The sequence below is a fragment of the Aulonocara stuartgranti genome, assembly GCF_965226115.1.
Source record: "Aulonocara stuartgranti genome assembly, chromosome: 3".
Taxonomy (NCBI): domain Eukaryota; kingdom Metazoa; phylum Chordata; class Actinopteri; order Cichliformes; family Cichlidae; genus Aulonocara; species Aulonocara stuartgranti.
Genome location: NC_138941.1, coordinates 40,306,332 through 40,323,088, shown reverse-complemented (window position 1 = coordinate 40,323,088; position 16,757 = coordinate 40,306,332). Strand labels below are relative to the sequence as shown.

Sequence of the window (16,757 nt, the reverse complement as noted above, 5' to 3'; positions counted from 1 at the left end):
GAGTCCTGACAGAGTGCAACACTTCACCTCTGACTCTGTCTCACTGACCTGTGAGGGAAACTTCACTGAGTGGAGAGTGATGACTGTTCCCCAGAGTGATCCTTTATATTATTATAACTGTGAGAGAATGACTGGATCCACATGTAACATCCACACATCAAAGTCAGATACTGGAGTGTACTGGTGTGAGTCTGGATCGGGAGAGTTCAGCAGTGCAGTCAACATCACTGTACAGAGTATGTTATTATACATTTACTTCTTGGATCTGAATCATTTAGACGTCACATGAACATTTGTCTCAGCTTTGCTGTATGTGAAGTAATTCTATGTGGCAAAACAAAAAAAATTCTGACAATTTTAGACAGAAAAGCATCAAAATATTCTAATTTGTTGGTCTCATTTCATTCTATTTTTTCATAATTACGTTTGTAAAAATTTGCAGACAGTAATTTTATATGATCTGTGTCAGAATAAAACTCTACAAAGCTCAACATCTCGGTCATCAGATTAAATGAACTTTTATTGTCTCCATTCAGAAAAATTCAGGCAAACACGTGATGCAAAATAAGACAAACATACAAATGTTTACAATTTCAAGTATAACCATTAAATTATGTCACTGTTAATAATTTGACTCCTGCAGGGAGGATGAAGGGAGCATCCCAACTATATTTCCAGTCCTCTTAATCAAATTTTGAATTTGGGATCTGAGCTTGACAGAAAGTTTGCCAAAACATGTAGTGATATCACAAATAGCAGATTCAACAATCTCCACATAAAATAGTAACATGATGCAATTATACACTCCATGGACCCTCAGCCTTCTAACAAAAATGCAAGTGCTGACGACATGAAGTGTTGATGGTCCACATGATGAACCCACTGTAACTGAACATCTAAGCACTGAAATGTTGTCACTTGTTCAAACGTCTCTCCAGTCATTAAAACCAGGCTCTCAGAAAATCTCTCTGAAGCCAGGTCTGCATGTAGATCATGAGACACGACTCACAGCTTTTTCTCAAAGTGTGCACCAGCTGATGTGACTGAAACAATTGTGTGTGATTGTGTCACAGATGATGGTAACGGTCCTATCCTGGTGAGTCCTGTTCATCCTGTGACTGAGGGAGCTTCTGTTAGTCTGAGCTGCAGTTTGAGAACACAAAAAATACTTTCCAATGTGTTTTTCTATCACAATGACAAACTTATTCAAAATGATACCCGAGGGGAGCTGAAGATCTCTGCAGTGTCAAAGTCTGATGAAGGTTTCTACAAGTGTCAGTACTCAGGAAGAGAGTCAGCACAGAGCTGGATGTCAGTTAAAGGTGAGCAGGATCAAAACATTTGATGGATTTTTATAAATGATTTTTAGCAAAAAGTTGTTTTCATATTTTCTCTTTTGTATTTAAACCACTAAAAATCTCAACAACTCTGTCATCAAAGTGTTATTCGTAAAGATAATCATGTAAAAAAGTGCAGTGGTGTCAAAGATCATGCTGTGTGTCAGTTCTCCTCAGTGCAGATCTATTCTGCCCCACCTCTCCTCTTGCAGCTGTGCTGAAACCACACCTCGCTACTAGAGCAGTCACATATAAACATGAATATCATCATCTAATTTAGTCAGATGCTTGTTAAACATGTGCATTTCAGATTGTGGAGTGGAAACCTTTTCGGCTTTGCAGCAAATGGAATTTGAAATACTTTAAATGTTTGGTTGTTTTTTTCTTTACAGATTTGTTCAGTTTTTAAAAGCTAAAAATCGGTTGCGCATCAACATACTGTAATAAACATGTTCTCATCCTCTCTAAAGCAAACAAGCCATACCTTAACTCATCATCATCATCATCATCATCATCACAGTCCCGGTTAAAACTTCCACCATCACACTTTCTAAAGAGAACTCAGTCTCATATTTTTCTTCATTGTAATGAGGTTTGGTTGAGTGAAGTTTTTGTGTTCACATGTGACCTTTCTGGGTGGAGCACATTTACTGAGGAGACGTATGGCACTACTGTGACTTACATTAATGTAGCATTTGTTGTGCTTCATTCACGTTACGTAAACAATAACCGAGACCTTAAGAGATTAACTTTTTATTTTGCAAATAGCAATTCAAAACAAGTACTATAGAAATTATTTGGTAAAAATAGGACATATACAGTAGATTTTAAATACAAGATCAGATCTTCATCATAAAAAGCATTTCTGTAATCCATCCTTGTTATTATGTCTCAGCCTTTTCTAACAGTGTGCACCAGCTGATGTGACTGAAATAATTGTGTGTGATTGTTTCACAGATGATGGTAATGGTCCTATCCTGGTGAGTCCTGTTCATCCTGTGACTGAGGGAGCTTCTGTTAGTCTGAGCTGCAGTTTGAGAACACAAAAAATACTTTCCAATGTGTTTTTCTATCACAATGACAAACTTATTCAAAATGATACCCGAGGGGAGCTGAAGATCTCTGCAGTGTCAAAGTCTGATGAAGGTTTCTACAAGTGTCAGTACTCAAGAAGAGAGTCAGCACAGAGCTGGATGTCAGTTAAAGGTGAGCAGGATCAAAACATTTGATGGATTTTAATGGATTTCATGCTTGAGAAGGAACATTAGATTGTCTGTTTAAAGGCTTGAAGTCACCTGGATCTATTTTGTCAGAACTTTTTGTAATATTTTGTAATATCTGTATATTGTCAGGTTTAATATTGTTGTGATTCAGGACTCAAGTGCAGGAAGTAATGAGTGAAAGTTTCTTCATCAAACAAAGGTTCATTCATTTAACGCAACATTTTGCAAGCTTCGACTTGGTCAACAAGAACAAAACATAAATGAACTTAAACTTAAGGAGTGAGTCCTACAAAAACATCTTAACTGAGGTGAGAGAGACAGGCCAGAGGAGCGCACATAACAGTGTGAGGGCGGCAGATCTGTGGGAGAGGAGAGAGCAGTTAGGGCAGGAAATCTGAGGGAATGTGACAAGACAGAGAGTGTTCATAAAGTGGCTGCACTACATAGAATAAATAAATACATAGAAAATGCAATAGTGTTCCCTTAAAAGCAAATACTGTCAACAGAGTGAGCTGCCTTAGCAGAGATTTGTGCTCTCAGAGTGTTTGTTTTATACTTTATTAATAATTAATTATTGTTTGTTGTTACAGTAACTGTGTCTGGAGCTGACAGCTCTTCATCTCCTGTGTGGTTGATGGTTGGACTGGTTTGTGGAGTCTCTCTCATTATTATTCTCCTGCTCTTGTTGTATCGCTGCAGACAGTCCAAGTGTAAGAGCCTCTTCTTTTCATGCTGTATTAGAGAGTTTATTTGCTACATACACTTTAATTATTCACACATATACATGTATTCTGATCTCATGACACAAAATATCAGTGGAACAATTTATACATGACAAACATGTGTAATAACATTTGTCTCTTTCACAGATTCCTGCTTCACCAGGTTGGTAAAATACTTTTTATTATTATTTTAAACAAACATCAGTTACTTTTGAGTTTATTGTGTTTATTTCCTGTTTTAGGTCGATCCAGTCTGAGAGTCACAGTCCGGGCTCCTCCACAAATCATGGAGTCAACCAGAATGAAACTCATGAGTACGGCTATGTTCAATACGGTCAGCATTTTACCGATCTTTATTATCATCATTATTAATATTGACTTTTAAATCAGTCTTCATTAACAGGAACAGTTTTGAGGGTTAATTTTGTGCTCAGCAGCTTTTCAAAGAACGTTCGTCAAAATCCAGTGGAACAAACATCCAAACAGCCAGCTGACACATGAACATAAAATGAGAAATAAACAGGATTTTACAACCTGATTGTGTCTTTAAGTCGACTGAAAGAATCCACAATGTTGTTGTTTAATATCATAACAACACAAACAGTAACAACTTTATGGGTTCATGGTCCGAAAATATCATGAACAGAAATATTTAATCTCTTTTTTATGTTTTTATTAAAATGATTAATGTGACCCTGGTTCGTCTTTTTTTAGGTACTAATCACATCTACGAATCAGTTTCTCATGTCGAAGACAACAGAAATGGTGCAGTATATGTGTTGAAAAGCACAGAGCAGTTACAGATGAAACTTGTTTTTGATTTAATGAAACTAATTCCATGTGACATGTTTACAATCCTGTAACTAAAATATGAACATTTCAGGATTAGATGAACATCAAGATGTCACATACGCTCTTATTAAATTTAAAACCTTTGGAAAGAAGAGTGAGTACATAAAACACATGCAGTTTAAAAACAATAACTGTAAATATAATGTAAAAATACAAAAAATAAAGATTAAAAAAAATTATTTTCTTGTGTCAAATAACCTGATCATCTTCACAGGGAAGCATCATGAACCAGAGCAGAGTGCTGTTTACTCTGAGGTGAAGACGGGAGCTGCAGGTACAGTCACAACAGTCTCATTCAGTGTTTCTACTGAAATGTGTCATTTCATTATGTTGCAGGTTATTATAGGTCAACATGGAGTTTAGTTATTCCCTTACCAAGCTTAGCTGCTACATATCAGCAGAGTTAATTTGCAGTCATTTAGGTTTTGGTGGGTTAGTCATTAAGTCAGGTGTATTTGTTTAACATGATACTGTGTTGTTGTTGTCATTCAAAGCACTCAAACACAGACACACTGGAGAAGTTGAACAGATTTATTGAGTGATTCAGAAACACAGCAGGTCAGAATGTTTGCAAAGAACGAAGAAAACTCAAAACAAACTTCTTCCACAGTTTGAGTTCAGTCTCTTCCTCAGATCACAGGTTAATGTCACCAACAGGTTTGTTGGGTTGCCTTTCATTAAAGTGTCTTGATGCATGCTCAATCATCCAGGCAAGTGAAGCCCAAAAAGTCACCAGGACGCTACAACACAGAGTAAACACCATCCCCACAGACACAGCGTCCAGGGAAGCAGAAAAACATTACATCAAGAAGGCCCTGAGTAAATGTGGTTATCCCAGCTAGACATTTGTCAAAGCTGGGAAGGCACCTAAAGAAAGCTCCAGCTGATCCAGGAGAGAAGGACAAGCGCTGCCTAAGTGAAAAACTGTAGTGATCCCATTTGTGTCAGGAGTATCGGAACAGCTGAGACGCATTTTCTCTAAACACTGCGTCTCTGTGGCTTTTAAACCCCAAAACACGCTGCGCCAAAAATTGGTATGTCCAGATGAACAGAATCAACTTTTTGGGGCTTTCATTAAAGTCTTTAATCAGGGAGGCAAAAAAGTCAGCTTTTCAGCTGGATTTACTGAATCACAGCATCCACTGATTCTGAACCAGAGCACTGATCACAAAACCAAACACAAACAAATAAAGCATATAATCTGAGTGCGGTGCACCACTAGAAGCACAGCAGAGCTTGAGCACAGCTGTTTAAGGTGGTTGTTTGATACAGGAAAGTATCGGATGTGCCAATAGCATGGAAAGTGTGTGTGGAATAAATGTAGGGCATATAAATATGAGTAAGTGATGAAAGTAGGGGATGATGCAACATCTGAAGAAAGCACAGTGGAGTTCACAGTCAAAAGTTTCAGTTGTCCAATCACTGTGAATTTATGAACTGAAATGATCATTTTTGTCCTTCACAAGACTTGGAAGACTTTGTACTGTGTTACTGCTTCCTCATTTGGACTTTCAGGCACAGGATGGAGAGAAGTGCAACACTGACCGGGGCATTACCCCTCTCCTCACTTCCACACTATATCTGAAATCAGTGATAGCACTGAGTAGATTAGTTACATTAGGATAACAGTCAGGTGATTGAATTACATGATTATTACTAGTTGATTAAGATTTTTGTTTTGCCCCTGCTAATTTCTTTAAATAAAATATCCTGTGTTCAAAAGTCTAAATTGTTAACTTTTTGTGTAACAGTAAAGGCAACTTTAACTGTAAATACATCTCATACATAATTCTTACATGCTGCTCTTAGCACTTAAAGTAGTCTGTTCTTTTCTTGGCAGCTAAAGTAATAATCTAGTGAAACTACAAAGAGCGTGAATCATTAAGGGGAGCGTAGCATTAATGCTGTTAATGGCTGTGGCTGACAAATCAGGGTTGATCTGCAGAGTTTAAATCCACCTCTACTTCCAACAGCTCTGTGTCATATATCTGCTGATCAAATGCATCCTGAGCTCTGACTTCTCTTTTAGAGGACAGTCTCATGTATGCTGAGGTCAAACACCCCAAAAAAGGAAAAGCCAAGAAGAAAGCAGGTAAACAAAGTCTGCCATCACCTCCAGTGAATGTTGTTCAACATGTTTATCTGGTCTTAAAATCTTATTTCCACTCACAGGAAAATCAAGTCCTGCAGCTGATGCAGCAGTTTATTCTGAAGTCACATTAGGAAGCTTTCCTGGTAATTATGCTGCCGTGCAGGACGAGTTATTCTTCAAGTTATTGGTGAACATCCTGAAACTTGGACATTTGTGTTCTTTGTGTGTTTGTCGTACAGGTCAGTGAGGAGAGCTGCAGCAGCAAAGCCAAAAAGAAGCATTTTATGAATCCACTGTTGCTCCTCTGCTGCCCAAATATCAGACACGCTCACTTTTTAGTGTTTATTAAGATGATATTGAATAATAATATGATATAGATTTGGTACTATCTTTTAGCATAAAGCACACAGAGGTGTGTCCTTGTTTCAGATCCATGCTCTTCATATTCACCTTTTATTCATTGTTGAGCTTTAATATCAAACTTTGAATGTATCCTGTTCCAACAGCAGTGAGAAAAAGTCTCTGATTTTTAGTAGCTGATAGCAGCAACTTAAAGTCAGCAGAGTTACATCAGGAAGTGCTGCTATGGACACAAACAAATACTTTTACTGTCTGAGTTTAAAGATCTGCATCACGTAAAAATGAATTATTTGGTATAAAAACATGAAAAAGCTGTTTTTCTTCCTTTTCTTTTTGCAGTATAAACATATTCTTTATGGTGACGAAGTGTGTGAATACCGCAGTGTGTGACGTCTCTTGGTGCAGCAAATTACATTTTCTGTTGAAAGTAAAAAAACCTGAAAACAGTCGGAGTCAGAGCTGAAAATGTGTGTTTTCAGTGTTTTGTTTCCTGCCTGAACGCAGAGGCGGTGTTCAGTGAGATATTTTGTTGATTTTACAGTGCAGTGTGCCGCTCTCTTTTTGCTGATAGGAGTGAATGGAGCTCACTCACCAGTCTCGCTCTCTCGCTTTCTCTCATCATTAAAATAAGATATTTATATATCTGTATAATGTTTATTTGGTTACACTTTGGACTGCAATGTTTAAGTGGTTGGAGAGTCTACATTAGTTTTCACAAGCCACAGCAAAAATAATAACAACACAGAGGGTATCACTTCCTTTTAAATATGTGCGTGTAATTAATTGAAGCAGTAGCATCATAAGCATTAATTCAGTGATTACAAGGCCCAGCCCAAAAGACTCTGGTTGGGAATACCTGCGCCTGGCAATACCTAAAAGCAGCAGGTACGCCACCTGCAGAAACTGGGTTGCTAAAACCTCGTTAAGTCGTGGTCACGTGATCTGGGTGTTTTGAACCAGGCTTCGGAGCAGTGTGTTGAAACATCTGCGCTAAGCAAGTTCAGCACAGTGTTGAAATGTTTGAACTTCTCATCCCTAGTGATATCGCTGGAATAATAATAGATAAATGTGGGAAGGGTTATCCGATAGTGGTCTTATCTCACACTGAAGTTTCACAAAAACAAGGGGAGCTCGTGGCTATGATGAAGAAAGTCCACTCAACACTCAGCAAGCACAAAAAAAGGGATGGGAAGAAACTCCTCACACTGAGGTGAGTGATTATTGCTACTGTCACCAAATACAATACAAAACACAACTGCTGCCCGCAGCTATATGATCAGCACCATATGAACAGAGGTGCTAAGTTAGCGGTCACACCCACATGTGCGCGCACACATTTGAGTTAAAATCTGTTTCTAAGGTTGTTTTAGCACAGTGACGTCAAAGTTTAAGATCAATTTGAGAACTCAGGTTGAAGCAGGATTCACCCACTTTGTATTCTGTAACCTGCGCGCTACATGTACAGAAAAACATAAATCATTATTTAAAACAATTAGATCCTTCTCTCACCCTCCCTCATTGGCTGGGCTCGTTTCTGAGCTGTTAAGCAGGTAATTATTGAAATGAAATGACTGCATCTTTTTAAATTAGCGCACTGTTAGCACAACTTTCCAATTTCAGTTTTACAAATGCATCATCATGCTAATTTGGCCCCCAGCTTTAAGTACAAAACTGACACTTTGCCTCTTTGGTGAATGTGGAAAACAGATTTTTGATGCCTAAAGAGCTGCTTTGCACCCACTGTTAGTTAATCAGGAGATATCATGATGATAGTTTGATCATTCATTTATAACTTTTTATTGCATGAAATATGAAATGTTACTCTTTACCTGGTGTGTAAACACTGGGAACCCCCAGATTAGAACTAGACCTACTGCAGTGTGAGGGATTCAGGGTCCCCTAATCGAGTCCTTATTATAAACTTCCTCAAAAAGGAACATTTTAAGCCTAATCTTCAGTTTTGGCCACATTTCATTGACTCGTCTTTTTAGTGACTGGTCTGCTATATTATTCATCTTCAATCTGAGCATCAGGAATAAAGGTGATTGAATGTAACATGGTTGTTGGTGTCAGACAGGCTGGTCTGAGTTATTTGAAAATCTGCTGGGATTTTTCCACACAACCATCTCTAGGGTTTACAGAGAAGAGATCAGAAAGGAGAAAATCCCCAGTGAGTGGCAGTTATCTGGATTAAAATGCCTTGTTGATATCAGGATTCTCCAAATACAAAAACACTCCCTCCACAGCTTTTACAGAACTATTTATAAAAAGTCTCTGAGTTCTCCAGCTCCACTTCTCAAGATTAGGGGACATAAAGCAGAAAACAGGTAAGTAATTTTTACACACAGAAAGGCAGTCTTGACTTACAAGCCATGGTTACACTGACTGTTTGTCTTACAATGACACTGCATCAACTGAAGCTCTGTAGCCCAGAGGTGGAAACTCTCCTGACAGTCCCAACACTTTCATATAATAATAATATAATAATAATGAGAGCAAAATGAAATTCTCACTGTGCTCTTTGTCTGTCTTGATAACTCTCTGCTGTTTTCTGAAGACTTAAAACTATGTATCTGCTACATAGAAGACTTTTGCATGTATTTCCTGTTTTCTATGAGGCCCAGCCACAAATTGTGACATCTTTCAGTAGATTAAAAATAAAACTGTGGCAGAATAGAGAGCAACCAAAAGTGTTGGGCAAGTTACTTTGATACTACTTTCAGTTACTGTTGATTTTGGGCAGCACGGTGGCATGGTGGTTAGCACTGTTGCCGCAAAGCAAGAAGGTCCTGAGTTCAATTCCACCATCAGGTTGGGGTCTTTCTGTGTGGAGTTTTGTTCGCATGTTCTCCCCGTGTTCACGTGGGTTTCTTCCGGGTACTCCGGCTTCCTCCTGCCGTCCAAAGACATGCAGCTTGTGGGGATAGGTTAATTGGTTAATCCAAATTGCCCATAGGTGTGAATGTGGGAGTGAATGGTTGTCTGTCCCTGTGTGTGAGCCCTGCGACAGACTGGCGACCTGTCCAGGGTGTAGCCTGCCTCTTGCCCTATGACAGCTGGGATAGACTCCAGCGCCCCTGGAAAGGATAAGCAGAAGCGGATGGATGGATACTGACTTTTATTAAACCTCCAAAAACATGAACATTTATCAGGTTCAGTTTGTGTTCAGCAGTTTTTCAAAGAACATTTAAAGATCTTACAGTCCTGGTTTTGACTCACACAGTGTTTGTTTTTGCTCTGATCTTTAGTGTAACTGTAATAAAATGATTAATGTGAGCCTGGCTTGTTTTTTCTTTAGGTACTGCTGACATCTATGAATCAGTCATGTACATGTAGTGTTTCATGTCCCCTTTAATGCTGAACACCTGATGTGACATTTCCACACATTAATTCTGCTCAGTACCTGATTGTTTTACATGTTTTCCATCCTCCATCTTCCAGTTTTTGTGATTTGGTTCATGTAAACATTTCTGATGGTTTTATTTTCATCAAAATATTTTAATTTGCACTTACGTTTGAACTCTTAGAGATTACACTCACTTTGTTTTCACAGACTTGTGACCATGACACAAAACTACAGACAGAAGTGAATAAAATCTCAGTGTTACTGGTTTTAGAAATGCTTTACAATAATAAAAAATACATCATTTAGAGTCAAAATATCATAAATTGTAACAAATATAACTGTTATCTTCGGGTTAGTCACAGTCTAAATCATCATCTGCATCAATGAATGTCAGTGAGGCGTCCTGAAAGTCGTCACGTCTCCTGTTCAGTGACCGTCTCTGAGAATCACTCTCCTCTCCAATCAAATCACTTTTCTTCTGTTTATCCTCTGAGTTGCTCTTTGATGGTTATGAATCATCGCTCTTCTTTAAACTGTGAAGTCGTTGCTGTTCTTGGGAGACATTTCTCTTTTGTTCTGGTATCAAATTGCTTCGTGTTTGCTGAGCTTCACCATCTTTCTGTTCACCTGTCAAACTGTTGCTCATGTTTCCAGAGCAGCTTTTCTTCTGCTCAGACTTTAAAAAAAAAGTTCACTCAGTTTTGTTTTGTCGATTTGCCAAATTGTTGCTCAGTTATTGAGAATCACTTGTTTTCTGTTCTGTTGCCAAACTGTCTGTCAGTATATAGACAAAACCAAAAACCAACTAAATAAGCAGACAAAAAATACATATTCCAATCACCTGGATCACCTGTTGAGAAAGAAAAAAGAAAGCAAGCAGAAGAGAACAAGAGTAATAGAATAAACAACATCACAATGATATATGGGAATATGACAGTAAATACTAAATATTAAACATTATTGTGCAGCACATAAGATCAACAGAACACAGTGTGCTTTGAGGTAGGAGCCAAAAAGGGTGTAGTTTGTGTGTGTGAGCAGCCGTGTGTACACCTGTGAGCATGGACGCGCTTGTTTTTAAAAGGTTCCTTCATGTAATAATCTGCTAGAGGGTGTGGGGGGGCCACAGCCCCGTCCTCCAGGGCATGAAGCAGGTATGGAGGAGATCAAGACTCCAGACATCCAGAGGCCCCCAGAACACAAGAGACCAAGGAAGACCAACAGAGGGGCAGCCGCGCCACTGTCCCAGAAAGAGCTGAGGAGAGCCCCAGATGAGGGGTCACTCAGCAGCCGCGGAGCAGAAGCCAGGGGGAGTTGCAGTGACGCGCCCGTGAGCTCTGCCGGCAGCCAGCCGCGCCAGAGTGACCGAGCTCCAGGCCGAGAGGCCGGGGGCACCCCACCCCCGAAGTAGCCCGAGCGAGCCCCAGGCTCCAGGCCCCGATAAGCAGCCACCAAGGAGTGAGCCGGTGTGTACCTGGACGCCCACCCCCAGACACAAAGAACCACCAACGCACCGATGTCTGAGGGAATCCGCCACTGGCAGGGGAAGTGGTGGTGGGTGGAGATAGACCTCCAAACCTTGGAGGGCCTAAGATGTCCCCAGAGAGGTGGCGTCTGATACCCAACCTGACATATAGACACAGACATACAGGCACACACAGATACAAACATCCATTCCCACCCTCATGCTCTCATATGCACTTACTTCACACTCAACCAACGTAGAGACAGACATAAAGAGAGGCTGTACACACGATCACACTCCCCAAGCGTACTCTATGAACCGGGTCTAGGTACCCTTGCCCCTGGAGGGGGGAACTGCACCCAGACCCAGGTGGTGTTACCCTTTTCCCTGAGGTGGGGAGAGGCAGACCACCCCGACTCCGCAGCAGCAGGGAGGCCCCACACTCCAGACTGCAGTCGGACGGCCAACTCCTCCTCCTAGCCCCCCCGCTCCAGCAGGCCGCAGAGAACGGGGGTGAGAGAAGACTCCAAACCTCCCTCCACCCGCTCATTGTAGTGTTGATGCATGTGTGTTCTAAGGTGCATTTATTGATTTTCTCCTTTTCTGTTCAGAGTCACTCATCTTCTGCTCAGTCTAAAGTCAAGAATGTCTCTCTGTCCTCTGTTGTCTTTATTCTGTTTTCTTCTGTCCAGATGTCAAACTCCTTTAATTTCATAGACCTTCATCTCTGTATGCTGATCAAACTCTTCCTCAGATTCTTACGTTGCTCCTTTTAGTTTTTAACTTTCCGCTGTTTGATGAGAAAAACTTTCTAAATCTGTTGGATTTAAGTCAACCCTGCTGGTAAACAGAACCTGTTACTGGAAGCAACCACACAGACACCAGTGTACATTTTACTTGCAGGGGGAGCATTGGAGAGCACTGCTGCGACTGTACAAGCAACTCCAACTCCTCTGTGTCCGCTTCACTCTTTTATTGACAGCAGAGGTTACACATAATTCAGTTAACCACGTGACAGTTTTAAGGCAAGCATGTGTGTGTGAGCAATGTATACGCCTGTGTGTGTGCACGCGTGTGTGTGTGTGTGTGTGTGTGTGTGTGTGTGTGTGTGTGTGTGTGTGTGTGTGCGTGTGTGTGTGTGTGTTTCCAGCTATACCATACATAGACACGCGACCTTTCAATGAATTTAAACCGTGTGTATGAGGTATGCAGAAAAGCAGAAACAAGCACTTTGCTAAACTATAAAAACAGGAACTTGTAATAAGTCATGTCTCAAACAAACATTTAAAGGTGTGAAGTCTTGCACTTTAGAAGAAACTGAACATGGTGCTTTCCTAATGTATAACATAGCTCATCTCTGGACTAAGCTGCACTCTAAATAAAGAAAGCACATTTTGTCAGCACAGACACAGATAAAGGAAATAGTAGAAGGTTGAAAATAAATCCTCTGACTGTCTGACTTCTTCATAATTATAGCCATATTAGGACACATAAAGGCGATGATTATATATTTATATATTTTAGCACAAATGACAATATAAAAAATATCAATGCCAACAGAATCTGCCTGTTTAGTTTTTCTGTTCATTTGTCCAGACTGACACTTCTTTTGCTCTAAGAAATAAGAACACAATGATCGGGACGGTGTAAGCTACAACCCTATAATCACTTTCTGTCACCGACCTCTCAGCTAAACCTGTGTAGAGTCATCCAATAATAACAACTGGGGTTGCCACGATTCGTTGACTAGTCACGATCAGGTCAGCTAGTGTTCAACACAAAAACAAGAAGAAGCCGTCTCCAGTATCGTAGCTGTGCCCAAATTCAGGGGCTGCATCCTTTGCAGGCTGCATTTGTAGGTCGATAACGTTACAGCAACGCAACGAAGACTGTCCAACCTCGAAGACTCCTCCAAATGTGTCCTTTTCCTTAGATTGAAAGGATGGGTCGGGTGTATTCTTTGTGGCCCAACCTAACCCAGAATTCATAGCACGGCCAATTCCAGTTTCCAACAATGGCGGCAGCTACTTTGTTTTAATATTACTCTTTCTTGGTCACAAAATAAATGTTTAAGATATTTTCAGTCGAGAATGTAGCTGTGTAAACTTCAAATATCTGCTCGATTTATCAGGACATTACATATTTGCAAAAGTGCTCCGACGTCTTCGGAGACGTCTGTCACCCTCCAGCTCCTTAGCTGACTGGGAGGTCGAGACTCACGTTTTCAAAACCCCCGCAGTCTTTCACTACTCAGGTTAAACATGACGTATACAGTAAGTCACTTAGATAACTTACAAATGTTGTAAAACAAGTGTTTTATGGAAGCCCGTTTCCGCCAAAACAAAGACTGTTAAACGTGGTGGGAAAGGGTCGACATCTATTGTAGATGAGCTGGTTTTCATTGAGCCTGATCCTTTGCCTCCCTGTGCTCCTGCTCTCAGGGCAGCTGCGGTCCAGCCATCCCATGCACTTAGTTCCTCGGGTGAGGGGGGCTAGGGCCCAGTTGATCCCTGCTCCTGTTCCCAGGCCGGCTGAAGTTCTGCTAGTCCCTGCACCCATACCTGTTCCTCGGGTGTGGACAGCAGCTGCCCAGCCGTCGCCGGTGCCTGTTCTGGTTCCCAGGGTGAGGCTAGCCAGGACACAGCCTACCTCTGCACCCGTACCTACACCCGCGGGTGGGAGCGGCTAGTTCCCAGCATGCCCCTGCACCTGTATCTGACCCTGCTGGAGCCTCAGGTGGGCCCATCCAGCAGTTTTCTTCAGGCTCCGTAGGCTCAGAAAACCTAGCTCAGCCATCTGCTCATCCAGCACCTCACCCACCATTTTAAGATGGCGAAAGATGTATCCTTAGGCCCCCTCCTAGGTTCAGAGATGGTCTTTCCCTTTTCACGTAAATGGCCTCCTTGACTCCGCGCTCAAACCAGCGTTCCTCCCTGTCCAGGATGTGTACATCCTCATCATTGAAAGAGTGTCCACTGGCCTGTAGGTGTAAATAGACTGCAGAGTCCTGGCCTGATGAGGTGTTGTGCCATCCGCTTCGCCAGAGGTTGTTTGGTTTCCCCGATGTGTAAATCCTGGCAATCTGGTGTTTAGAAAAAATGTGTCTCAACTGTTCCGATACTCCTGACATATATGGGATCACTACAGGTTTTCGCTTGGGCAGCGGTTGTCCTTCTCTCTCTCCTCCTCCATTCCCCAACTCTCTGTGAATGGTACTCATGGCCATTGATCAGTGGTCTTTGATCAATGGTTGTTGATCAATGGTCATAAGAATTTGCATGATTAAGGAATTGACCTCCCAGCCCATTGTTCCTTCAGTGGGCTGGTTTCAGTCATTATGCAAATGTACTGTTTATAAGATTTGGGGAAACCTGCAGTCAGCTGAGACTGAAGAAGTCACTTGGATGAGTGACGAAACGTTTCTCCCACAAAACGCTACGTCCAGATGAACTTTTGGAGATTTACTTTCCTGGATGATTGAGAATGCATCAAGACGGTCATTGTTTGTATGAATGAGCATATCATTTCTTATACAATACACAGGTCACAACACTGATATCACAAATATGCTGTTGTAATTTTTATGTTTGTCTGAAACGGGTCTCTGTTGTAAATGAGACATTGAGTATCAGTTACTGTACTGCAGGTGACGGCAATTCAGCACTAAGAGACACTTTTCTCATAAATTTGCCACTTTAATGTCGAAAAATGTTCCCTTCTTGTTTTCCTCACAGAAATGATGAATAAAAAAAAAAACTTACTGGAATAACCGACACACAGATGAAACAGTATTACTATTACTTATATGATTTGCCATGATAAAAGCATTTGTAACGCACAAACCTGCCCAAAAGCATTTGTCCACATTGTGTCAGCATCTCTAAAATGAGTTGAGATACGTGAAAATGTCTGAGGCCACATTTGAACTTTGGGTCTTTATTGGAAAATAAGCAAATTATCACAAAGTCACTGAGTCTTTTTCTGCAGCCATGAAAGTTTAAATGGTTTCTTTTCAGTCCTTCAGGCTCAGAGCTGATTCCTGAGGAGCCAAACTGACTGTAATGCTGATTGGTCCAAAATGATTACATTCTAATTAAAGTTTAGCTAAAAAAAACTATAATAAGTCAGCTGGTACTTCATTAACACAAGTTTTCAAAACAGAATGAGACAAAGAGGCCTACTACACCTGCTGCATGGCCTTTTATTACCCAAGCACTTCCCACTAACACTCCCACTATTCCCAGCACTGCTGAACCTCTGAGGGACCTCAGAAATCCCAAACACTACATTATGTTGTTGATTCTTTACTTTGTTGTTGTTTGTTTGTGTATATAAAGGCTTACAAGCTAATCTATAAACCCATACCTGCTATACTATACTATGTTGAGGGGGTGTAAAATCATCTGTGACTAACATTCACACACATTCATACTCCAATGGATGCATCTGACAGCAACGTGCGGTTAGTATCTTGCTCAAGGATATTTGGCATGCAGACTAGAGCAGACAGTCATCGACCATCGACCTTCCAATTAGTAGATGACCTGCTCTGCACCTCACAGATCAACGTCACACAGGTGTTGGTGTGACGTTGGGTCGTTGCTGTGGCACAGAGACCCTCAGAAACAGGGTTGGTAACTCATTTTCCTGAGCAGCCACATGAGAACCAAGAACTGCTGTAAAAGCCGCACAAATAAGCTGAACTAATTTCTGCTTAGGGCTGCCACAAACGATTATTTTGATAGTCGACTAGTCACCGATTATTTTTGCGATTAGTCGACTAATCAGATCATCATCCATTGGACGTACAGCGTACAGCTTATTGCACCAGCAGCATCTGGTCTTATATAACTATCATTAGCTTACAGCTTGAAGTGTTTGTGCTAACTAAAAATAAAGACAAGATGGTAGTTTATTAATTTTTAATGAAATTTGCAGATTGTTTCGGTGAAGTTTAATAAACTCCTTGCTTTCTAAAATATAACAGGACACCGGAGTATATTCTCCAGCGTCTCACACTTCTGATAATCAGCTGTCTGCTTGACAGTTTTAGCTGTGCAAAAACTATAACTTTAATCTCAGCCAAACCGATTTACTCAGGAACAAATAAAATACTAAAGAAAGCCAAACAATAACATTTGTAAGTTATCTAAGTGACTTATATATATGTTTAACCTGACTAGCGAAAGACGGCGGTGGGTTTGAAAACGATTTGCCGGGAGTCCGGTGTTCTCACGGCTCTAGTTAGCCTTGCCCCCGCCTAGCTAACGAGCTAGTGGGTAACAGACGTCTCCGAAAACGTCGGAGCGCTTTTGAAAATATGCGGTGTCTTGATAAACTGAGCAGATATTTGAGGTTTA

General features: G+C 40.8%; 2 protein-coding genes across 2 annotated transcripts in view; both read left to right on the top strand.

Annotated features, from left to right (window-relative positions):
• LOC309703248 (uncharacterized protein) overlaps nucleotides 1–6,728 on the top strand; it is an 83,901-nt gene extending 77,173 nt beyond the window's left edge. The window contains exons 8-12 of the mRNA XM_082527984.1: nucleotides 4,166–4,228; nucleotides 4,349–4,408; nucleotides 6,164–6,226; nucleotides 6,307–6,369; nucleotides 6,466–6,728. Of these exons, the coding sequence (XP_082384110.1) occupies nucleotides 4,166–4,228; nucleotides 4,349–4,408; nucleotides 6,164–6,226; nucleotides 6,307–6,369; nucleotides 6,466–6,473 (257 nt within the window). The 3' untranslated portion in view covers nucleotides 6,474–6,728. The remainder of the gene's footprint in view (nucleotides 1–4,165; nucleotides 4,229–4,348; nucleotides 4,409–6,163; nucleotides 6,227–6,306; nucleotides 6,370–6,465) is intronic.
• The window catches only part of LOC309703253 (uncharacterized protein), a 38,763-nt gene extending 31,933 nt beyond the window's left edge, over nucleotides 1–6,830 (top strand). Inside the window, exon 10 of the transcript XR_014275830.1 lies at nucleotides 6,740–6,830. The gene's annotated coding sequence lies outside the window, so the exon portion shown is untranslated. The remainder of the gene's footprint in view (nucleotides 1–6,739) is intronic.
• The last annotated feature ends 9,927 nt before the right edge of the window (nucleotides 6,831–16,757 follow it).